General features: G+C 37.5%; 1 protein-coding gene across 1 annotated transcript; it reads right to left on the bottom strand.

Moving 5' to 3' along the window:
- Positions 1-39: 39 nt before the first annotated feature.
- On the bottom strand, positions 40-10,932 carry cenph (centromere protein H). The gene is made up of 10 exons (XM_083978851.1): positions 10,776-10,932; positions 1,809-1,904; positions 1,574-1,629; positions 1,444-1,489; positions 1,268-1,336; positions 1,068-1,124; positions 913-976; positions 553-604; positions 225-394; positions 40-140 (listed from the first exon to the last, which is right to left on the bottom strand). The coding sequence occupies exons 2-10, from the start codon at positions 1,889-1,891 to the stop codon at positions 48-50; spliced, it is 690 nt and encodes a 229-aa protein (XP_083834977.1). The 5' UTR covers positions 1,892-1,904; positions 10,776-10,932; the 3' UTR covers positions 40-47.
- Between the last annotated feature and the right edge of the window lie 40 nt (positions 10,933-10,972).

Raw genomic sequence — 10,972 nt, 5'->3', positions numbered from 1 at the left:
TTACAAAACAATACAGAAACATAAATATGAGCAAAGAAATGAATCGTCTAGTCAGAGATAGGCAGCTCCTCCAGTGTCATGACGATGTCCTGCAGTTTAGGATCGTCCAGCCAGTTGACTTTAAAAGCCAAGAGGATGCCCTGGACACAAACACACACATTCATACATCAGTAAACATCTCTGAAACTTTTACTGGAACATAGTGTGTCTCCTGTACAATTTACCCTGAGGACATTCTGTGTCATGATGACCATCTTTTTATATTTCTCCAGGTTGGCTTGGCCTTTCTCCAACGCTGCTCTGTACTTCTCTGCATCTGGATCATCTGGTTGCTCTTTCTTGGACTTCAGCTCTTCCATCTCTTTCATTTTCTCTTGTGTGAGTCTTTTCAGCTCTGCGAGAAAAAAACATTAAGGGCAAATTTAGAGTTAAAACAATGAATTAGATGTTCACCAAAAAAACTTAAATACCATTTTGTAAGTCATTTTTAATGTAGACATGAAGCAGGGAAAAGCTCCATACGAAAATGAAGAAATAAACTACAGAACATACCAAGTCTGTCCTTCTGCATCTCTGTAATTTCATCTTGAAGAGCTCTTGATTCCTGACCGAATGAGGTGTAAAAATAATTGCCTTAATTTGTGAGTAACTTCCTCATTTCAAATCTAACCAACTATTGCAAATAAATCTGTATTAACCAGCACATAAAATATAACCACATCATGTGCATAAGCAAATGAGCCATGCCAATTAGTTTCAAAGGGAAACATACAGTATTTGTTGTTTTTTTAATGATAAAATATTTCTACAAGAGTACATGTTCTGGGGCCTGCAGAGATATTAAGACACTAATAATACACAAAGTACTAGTTTTAAGACAACAGACCAATGATTATAGATGAGGCTACTTACTTTCTGAACTTCTTTTATACGTGAACAGAGACTCATGTAGCGATCGCTCACGGCTTTCAGCTCACTTAAAAAAAGCGAAATGTACAAACTGTCATCAAAATAAGGTTTTAACAAAACAAATGTATGAGTTGTGTCAGTATGTTCAAATGACGTACTCGGCCTCTGAGTCTTTGTGTTTCAGCTTTTCTTCAATAGCGTGCCACATCTGCATTCTTCAGTCAAATCAATGAATGGTCAAAGTTAACAAAGTTTCACACCTTGCATATCACATTATGCAATTATAGCACATATTGCATTTGCAGAGACATCACAGCACTCATCACATAAAATAAAGATTGATCCAAAATAGGTTTACCTGTGTAGTGTCAATGTACTGATGAAATGATTTGTCTTGACGGTTTCCAGATCACTGATGTAATCCGGTCTGGAACAATGGATGAAAATTGCATTAACACTGTAAATCACAAAATTCATTCAAATATTACTTTTAAATCATAGATCCACATTACTGGGTTAAATGCAGATACTCACAAGTCTCTTTCAGCTTCAGATGTGCTGCATGATTTCTTATTTTTTCCTGTTGCAAGAAACTAAATTTTAAAGCTGTGTGTGTTTACTTCATGAAAACATAATACGATGGATATAAAGTTTTTGTATATACCTGCCTGGAGCTGTGCTGCCATCTCAAAGCACTGGTTGGACATCTGCTGTCTTATTCTGACAAAAAACACCAAAACTGAATTATCGTCTCATAATAACAAGAGCTAATATGCGTTCATGGGTGTTTATGTGAATGGAGAGTGAATCTCAACCACTGGTGCTGGGGTGTCGTTCATCTTATAAACCAGCACCAAAAACAAAGTTAAGTGTTAAATCAAAAGTGGAAGAAGAAGTACCTGAGCATGTCTACAGGCAGGATGTCCCCCTGGCCGGCAGAGCCGTCAGGAGCAGGGCCGTCATTCAGTGCCAAAGCCTCCATCGTGTGGTTCACCCTGTTGTCAGATGAATTCATCAGAGATGTGGAGACAATCAGTTTCAGATCACCTCGGTTTGATCCAAGAAGCACGACCAATTCAGTACTTCTGAATTACTAGTTAATGACTCAGTTTTCTAAAGCATTGAAAAAATAATAATAATAAAAACGTATTTACATAGCACCTTTCTTAACAAAGTTACAAGATGCGTGTACAGGTCAAAACAAAAGAAGATACATTACGACAAGAGAAAACGGTTAACACAACAGAACAACCAAAAGATAGTAAAATCCTTTGATCCACTGTATTTAAACAATAAGTATACACTTTACAGTACAAAAAAGGTCATAAAAAAGGCTATGGATCAAACTGTGGGACTGAATGAGATCAGGACCAAAAAGCCAGGAAAATTGTGACTGCGGTCAAGTGAGCCGTCGTTCTTCCTCGCGGAGTCAAGCCAGCCGCACAAACATTTGAACTGCGCCCGTATCATAGAACTTACGGTAAATTCTCCGAGTCCACTGACGAAGCTAACGCTAGTTCAGAACCAAGCGAGATGACTTCCGGTTTTCAAAGTAAGACGCGGATAATACAAAGGCAGTGTGTGTGTGTGTGTGTGTGTGTGTGTGTGTGTGTTCCCGTGTGTGTGTGTGTGTGTGTGTGTGTGTGTGTGTGTGTTCCCGTGTGTGTGTGTGTGTGTGTGCGCGCGCGCGCGAGTGTGTTCCCGTGTGTGTGTGTGTGTGTGTGTGTGTGTGTGTGTTCCCGTGTACCTACCTAACAGGGCCTTATGAATTTTAAACAGGAAAAGAGCCTTATACTCCATTTTTACTGTGCAGTAACATGACTTTGGCCCATAAGTTCTGGCAATACTTGGTACAGGTGACTTCAGGACCACCCTGGCTACTTCCTTAGTCATTATCAAACAATTTTACTGTATAATTTTGGAGAAATTAAGCCTCAAAGTTGCATCTCAGTTTTTTTTAAACAGGAAAAATGCCTTATACTCCATTTTTACTGTACAATAACATGACTTTGGCCCATAAGTTCTGGCAATACTTGGTACAGGTGACTTCAGGACCACCCTGGCTACTTCCTCAGTCATTATCAAACAATTTTACTGTATAATTTTGGAGAAATTAAGCCTCAAAGTTGCATCTCTAGTTTTTTTTGTTTTTTTGTTTACGGGAAAAGTGCCTCATACTCCATTTTTACTGTACAGTAACATGACTTTGGCCCATAAGTTCTGGCAATACTTGGTACAGGTGACTTCAGGACCACCCTGGCTACTTCCACAGTCATTATCAAACAATTTTACTGTATCATTTTGGAGAAATTAAGCCTCAAAGTTGCATCTCTAGTTTTTTTGTTTTTTTCTTTACGGGAAAAGTGCCTCATACTCCATTTTTACTGTACAATAACATGACTTTGGCCCATAAGTTCTGGCAATACTTGGTACAGGTGACTTCAGGACCACCCTGGCTACTTCCACAGTCATTATCAAACAATTTTACTGTATCATTTTGGAGAAATTAAGCCTCAAAGTTGCATCTCTAGTTTTTTTGTTTTTTTCTTTACGGGAAAAGTGCCTCATACTCCATTTTTACTGTACAATAACATGACTTTGGCCCATAAGTTCTGGCAATACTTGGTACAGGTGACTTCAGGACCACCCTGGCTACTTCCACAGTCATTATCAAACAATTTTACTGTATAATTTTGGAGAAATTAAGCCTCAAAGTTGCATCTCTAGTTTTTTTGTTTTTTTCTTTACGGGAAAAGTGCCTCATACTCCATTTTTACTGTACAATAACATGACTTTGGCCCATAAGTTCTGGCAATACTTGGTACAGGTGACTTCAGGACCACCCTGGCTACTTCCACAGTCATTATCAAACAATTTTACTGTATAATTTTGGAGAAATTAAGCCTCAAAGTTGCATCTCTAGTTTTTTTATTTTTTTATTTAGGGGAAAAGTGCCTCATACTCCATTTTTACTGTACAGTAACATGACTTTGGCCCATAAGTTCTGGCAATACTTGGTACAGGTGACTTCAGGACCACCCTGGCTACTTCCACAGTCATTATCAAACAATTTTACTGTATAATTTTGGAGAAATTAAGCCTCAAAGTTGCATCTCTAGTTTTTTTGTTTTTTTCTTTACGGGAAAAGTGCCTCATACTCCATTTTTACTGTACAATAACATGACTTTGGCCCATAAGTTCTGGCAATACTTGGTACAGGTGACTTCAGGACCACCCTGGCTACTTCCACAGTCATTATCAAACAATTTTACTGTATCATTTTGGAGAAATTAAGCCTCAAAGTTGCATCTCTAGTTTTTTTATTTTTTTATTTAGGGGAAAAGTGCCTCATACTCCATTTTTACTGTACAGTAACATGACTTTGGCCCATAAGTTCTGGCAATACTTGGTACAGGTGACTTCAGGACCACCCTGGCTACTTCCACAGTCATTATCAAACAATTTTACTGTATAATTTTGGAGAAATTAAGCCTCAAAGTTGCATCTCTAGTTTTTTTGTTTTTTTCTTTAGGGGAAAAGTGCCTCATACTCCATTTTTACTGTACAATAACATGACTTTGGCCCATAAGTTCTGGCAATACTTGGTACAGGTGACTTCAGGACCACCCTGGCTACTTCCACAGTCATTATCAAACAATTTTACTGTATAATTTTGGAGAAATTAAGCCTCAAAGTTGCATCTCTAGTTTTTTTGTTTTTTTCTTTACGGGAAAAGTGCCTCATACTCCATTTTTACTGTACAATAACATGACTTTGGCCCATAAGTTCTGGCAATACTTGGTACAGGTGACTTCAGGACCACCCTGGCTACTTCCACAGTCATTATCAAACAATTTTACTGTATCATTTTGGAGAAATTATGCCTCAAAGTTGCATCTCTAGTTTTTTTGTTTTTTTCTTTACGGGAAAAGTGCCTCATACTCCATTTTTACTGTACAATAACATGACTTTGGCCCATAAGTTCTGGCAATACTTGGTACAGGTGACTTCAGGACCACCCTGGCTACTTCCACAGTCATTATCAAACAATTTTACTGTATAATTTTGGAGAAATTAAGCCTCAAAGTTGCATCTCTAGTTTTTTTGTTTTTTTCTTTACGGGAAAAGTGCCTCATACTCCATTTTTACTGTACAATAACATGACTTTGGCCCATAAGTTCTGGCAATACTTGGTACAGGTGACTTCAGGACCACCCTGGCTACTTCCACAGTCATTATCAAACAATTTTACTGTATCATTTTGGAGAAATTAAGCCTCAAAGTTGCATTTTTTGATTTTTTTTTGATTTTTTTGGAGGAAAAAAGGCCTTATACTCTTTATTTACTGTACTATAACATCACTTTGGTCCATAAGTTCAGGCAATGGTTGGTACAGTTGACTTTAAGACCACCCTGGCTACTTCTACAGTCATTATCAAACATTTTTACTGTATCATTTTGGAGAAATTAAGCCTCAAAGTTGCATTTTTTGATTTTCTTTTTTTTTTTTAAAGGAAAAAAGGCCTTATACTCCATTTTTACTGTACAGTAACATCACGTTGGTCCATAAGTTCGGTCAATACTTAGTACAGTTGACTTCAGGACCAGCCTGACTACTCCCTCAGTCATTATCAAACATTTTTACTCTATCATTTTGGAGAAATTAAGCCTCAAAGTTGCATTTTTTGATTTTTTTTGATTTTTTTGGAGGAAAAAAGGCCTTATACTCTTTATTTACTGTACTATAACATCACTTTGGTCCATAAGTTCAGGCAATGGTTGGTACAGTTGACTTTAAGACCACCCTGGCTACTTCCACAGTCATTATCAAACATTTTTACTGTATCATTTTGGAGAAATTAAGCCTCAAAGTTGCATTTTTTGATTTTTTTTGATTTTTTTGGAGGAAAAAAGGCCTTATACTCTTTATTTACTGTACTATAACATCACTTTGGTCCATAAGTTCAGGCAATGGTTGGTACAGTTGACTTTAAGACCACCCTGGCTACTTCCACAGTCATTATCAAACATTTTTACTGTATCATTTTGGAGAAATTAAGCCTCAAAGTTGCATTTTTTGATTTTCTTTTTTTTTTTTAAAGGAAAAAAGGCCTTATACTCTTTATTTACTGTACTATAACATCACTTTGGTCCATAAGTTCAGGCAATGGTTGGTACAGTTGACTTTAAGACCACCCTGGCTACTTCCACAGTCATTATCAAACATTTTTACTGTATCATTTTGGAGAAATTAAGCCTCAAAGTTGCATTTTTTGATTTTTTTTGAGGAAAAAAGGCCTTATACTCTTTATTTACTGTACTATAACATCACTTTGGTCCATAAGTACAGGCAATGGTTGGTACAGTTGACTTCAGGACCACCCTGGCTACTCCCTCACTCAATGTCAAACATTTTTACTGTATAATTCTGGAAAAATTAAGCCTCAAAGTTGCATTTTTTGCTTTTTTTAAACATGACAAAAAGGTCTAATACTCCATATTTACTGTAGAATAACAACACTTTGGTCCATAAGTTCAGACAAAGGTTGGTACAGTTGACTTCAGGACCACCCTGACTATTCCCTCAGTCATTATCAAACATTTTTACTGTATCATTTTGGAAAAATTAAGCCTCAAAGTTGCATTTTTTGATTTTTTTTAAGGAAAAATGCCTTATACTCTTTATTTACTGTACTATAACATCACTTTGGTCCATAAGTTCAGGCAATGGTTGGTACAGTTGACTTCAGGACCACCCTGACTACTCCCTCAGTCATTATCAAACATTTTTACTGTATCATTTTAGAGAAATTAAGCCTCAAAGTTGCATCTTTAGCTTCTTTCAAACAGGAAAAATGCCCTATACTCAATTTTTACTGTACAATAACAACACTTTGGTCCATAAGTTCAGACAAAGGTTGGTACAGTTGACTTCAGGACCACCCTGACCAATCCTTCAGTCATTATCAAACATTTTTACTGTATCATTTTGGAGAAATTAAGCCTCAAATTTGCATCTGTAGCTTCTTTTAAACAGGAAGAAGGCCTTATATGCCATATTTACTGTACAGTAACATCAACATGGTGCATAAGTTCGGTCAATACTTGGTACAGTTGACTTCAGGTCCACCCTGGCTACTTCCTCAGTCATTATCAAACATATGACTGTATCATTTTGGAGAAATTAAGCGTCAAAGTTGCATCTTTAGCTTTAGCTGTATCTTATAATTATTTTGGCAACAACAAAGGTCTAGCCTACTACATAGAATAACATCACTTTAATTCATAAATACATTAATTATTCAATTACATTTTAATTTGATAGTTACTTTTTTAAATTTTTGCATATAAATTTACAATAGTTAGTTGGTAACGATCCAATGCGTCAGCGCATGCGCAAATGAGATTTTCCCTGTTGATTGCCTCCTCGACGTTCACTGGACGATCTTCACTTGGTTGCAAGAATGGCTGCAAGAAAAGGGTAAGTGGGGCTTTCAAATAATTTCCAATGTTACTTGGGTAAAGGACACTGGATTTTGAAATTCCTATATCTTTTTCAATTAAAATTATGTGGGTTAAAAAAAAAAGTGCGTCATCACAAATATTTTTTTAATTGGCCAAATAGTATTGCCTTGGGTTAACCGAGACGGGAGCGTACCTATGTTCCCCGGGTCCTATGTTCCCCGCTGTTGCCGGTCGATGAACAAACCAGGGAACATAGGACCTTTTTGTGTGAATGTGTGTATTAATTCCTCTGTTCAGCATCCCTGTTAAGTTGAATAAACACAAATCTCCACAGAGCGCGAGCCTGGCACAGAGGTGCGCGCTCTGGCGCATCTGGCACAATCGGTTAACGGCCCCCGCTTGCCAGAGCGCATTAAAATAGCTATATAATGTGCACAAAGTGCATGTAAGCTGACCACGTGTCTCGGTTAACCCAAGCTAATAATATTTGGCCAATTAAATAGATATTTGTGATGACACACTTTTTTTTTTTAACCCACATAATTTTAATTGAAAAAGATATAGGAATTTCAAAATCCAGTGTCCTTTACCCAAGTAACATTGGAAATTATTTGAAAGCCCCACTTACCCTTTTCTTGCAGCCATTCTTGCAACCAAGTGAAGATCGTCCAGTGAACGTCGAGGAGGCAATCAACAGGGAAAATCTCATTTGCGCATGCGCTGACGCATTGGATCGTTACCAACTAACTATTGTAAATTTATATGCAAAAATTTAAAAAAGTAACTATCAAATTAAAATGTAATTGAATAATTAATGTATTTATGAATTAAAGTGATGTTATTCTATGTAGTAGGCTAGACCTTTGTTGTTGCCAAAATAATTATAAGATACAGCTAAAGCTAAAGATGCAACTTTGATGCTTAATTTCTCCAAAATGATACAGTACAAATGTTTGATAATGACTGAGGAAGTAGCCAGGGTGGACCTGAAGTCAACTGTACCAAGTATTGACCGAACTTATGCACCATGTTGATGTTACTGTACAGTAAAAATGGCGTATAAGGCCTTTTTTCCTGTTTAAAAGAAGCTACAGATGCAACTTTGAGGCTTAATTTCTCCAAAATGATACAGTAAAAATGTTTAATAATGACTGAAGGAGTAGTCAGGGTGGTCCTGAAGTCAACTGTACTAACCTTTGTCTGAACTTATGGACCAAAGTGTTGTTATTGTACAGTAAATATGGAGTATACGGCCTTTTTTCCTTAAAAAAAAAAAAAAAAAATCAAAAAATGCAACTTTGAGGCTTAATTTCTCCAAAATGATACAGTAAAAATGTTTGATAATGACTGAAGGATTGGTCAGGGTGGTCCTGAAGTCAACTGTACAAACCTTTGTCTGAACTTATGGACCAAAGTGTTGTTATTGTACAGTAAAAATTGAGTATAGGGCATTTTTCCTGTTTGAAAGAAGCTAAAGTTGCAACTTTGAGGCTTAATTTCTCCAAAATGATACAGTAAAAATGTTTAATAATGACTGAAGGAGTAGTCAGGGTGGTCCTGAAGTCAACTGTACTAACCTTTGTCTGAACTTATGGACCAAAGTGTTGTTATTGTACAGTAAATATGGAGTATACGGCCTTTTTTCCTTAAAAAAAAAAAAAAAAAAATCAAAAAATGCAACTTTGAGGCTTAATTTCTCCAAAATGATACAGTAAAAATGTTTGATAATGACTGAAGGATTGGTCAGGGTGGTCCTGAAGTCAACTGTACCAACCATTGCCTGAACTTATGGACCAAAGTGATGTTATAGTACAGTAAATAAAGAGTATAAGGCATTTTTTCCTTCAAAAAAAATTCAAAAAATGCAACTTTGAGGCTTCATTTTTCCAAAATGATACAGTAAAAATGTTTGATAATGACTGAGAGAGTAGTCAGGGTGGTCCTGAATTCAACTGTACCAACCTTTGTCTGAACTTATGGACCAAAGTGTTGTTATTGTACAGTAAAAATTGAGTATAGGGCATTTTTCCTGTTTGAAAGAAGTTAAAGATGCAACTTTGAGGCTTAATTTCTCCAAAATGATACAGTAAAATTGTTTGATAATGACTGTGGAAGTAGCCAGGGTGGTCCTGAAGTCACCTGTACCAAGTATTGCCAGAACTTATGGGCCAAAGTCATGTTATTGTACAGTAAAAATGGAGTATACGGCCTTTTTTCCTTAAAAAAAAAAAAAAAAAATCAAAAAATGCAACTTTGAGGCTTAATTTCTCCAAAATGATACAGTAAAATTGTTTGATAATGACTGAGGAAGTAGCCAGGGTGGTCCTGAAGTCACCTGTACCAAGTATTGCCAGAACTTATGGGCCAAAGTCATGTTATTGTACAGTAAAAATGGAGTATAAGGCATTTTTCCTGTTTAAAAAAAACTGAGATGCAACTTTGAGGCTTAATTTCTCCAAAATTATACAGTAAAATTGTTTGATAATGACTAAGGAAGTAGCCAGGGTGGTCCCGAAGTCACCTGTACCAAGTATTGCCAGAACTTATGGGCCAAAGTCATGTTACTGCACAGTAAAAATGGAGTATAAGGCTCTTTTCCTGTTTAAAATTCATAAGGCCCTGTTAGGTAGGTACACGGGAACACACACACACACACACACACACACACACACACGGGAACACACGCGCACACACACACGGGAACACACACACACACACACACGGGAACACACACACACACACACACACACACACACACACACACACACACACACACACACACACACACACACACACACACACACACACACACACCTTGCCTTTGTATTATCCGCGTCTTACTTTGAAAACCGGAAGTCATCTCGCTTGGTTCTGAACTAGCGTTAGCTTCGTCAGTGGACTCGGAGAATTTACCGTAAGTTCTATGATACGGGCGCAGTTCAAATGTTTGTGCGGCTGGCTTGACTCCGCGAGGAAGAACGACGGCTCACTTGACCGCAGTAAATTGTGACACACTTCAAAACAAGTGTCAAACCTCGCCTCCACTGAATTGTCAGCAGAAAAACACGTTTCAGCATCCAAAGTCACTCCAATCATCCGGGTGGTAACGTTACAATATAAACTGGCCATGAAGGCATCCGGAACTGCTGTGTCGTTGTCAAAGTGGTTCAGTGCTACAGAAAGCATCGGTTTCACCATCACTCGTTGTCCGTGTCTTTTTATTATGTAATCATCTAATACATTATTGTACATTTTGGGAGAATACAGTGTGGCGACTCAGTTCCGTCTTTTTTAATGCAACATAAACAAACACCAGTCAGTAGGCTATGCAATATACTCGCTAACGTTAGCCTATATAAAGTTATAGGATCGCACTGATGAACATGTAGTAACTATCTCACCTTGTTTCATTGATCTTCACTTTGCTACTAAATCGCTGCTGTCGCTCATGAACAGTTTGTTCACAGTCGCTTCACCGGTTGTTTTGTTTTCATCGGTTAGTTTGAGACGGACATCCCGCCAGGAAGTGACGACACACCGCACGTCTGTGACGCAGTGACGTAGTGACGCAATGACGTAGTGACGCAGCGCCCCCTGC

The sequence above is a fragment of the Trachurus trachurus genome (assembly GCF_905171665.1).
Source record: "Trachurus trachurus genome assembly, chromosome: 9".
Lineage (NCBI taxonomy): Eukaryota > Metazoa > Chordata > Actinopteri > Carangiformes > Carangidae > Trachurus > Trachurus trachurus.
Note: the sequence above shows the minus strand (reverse complement) of the source record. Positions and strands in the feature narration are given on the sequence as shown.

Bases quoted from the DNA above. Each gene is read 5' to 3' on its own strand.
- cenph (XM_083978851.1), bottom strand. From the start codon at position 1,891: ATGGAGGCTTTGGCACTGAATGACGGCCCTGCTCCTGACGGCTCTGCC. The intron at 1,630-1,808 runs GTACTTCTTCTT...GTTTTTTGTCAG, and splicing joins CTGCCTGTAGACATGCTCAG to AATAAGACAGCAGATGTCCA. The intron at 605-912 runs GTAAGTAGCCTC...TCATTCGGTCAG, and splicing joins GTATAAAAGAAGTTCAGAAA to GAATCAAGAGCTCTTCAAGA.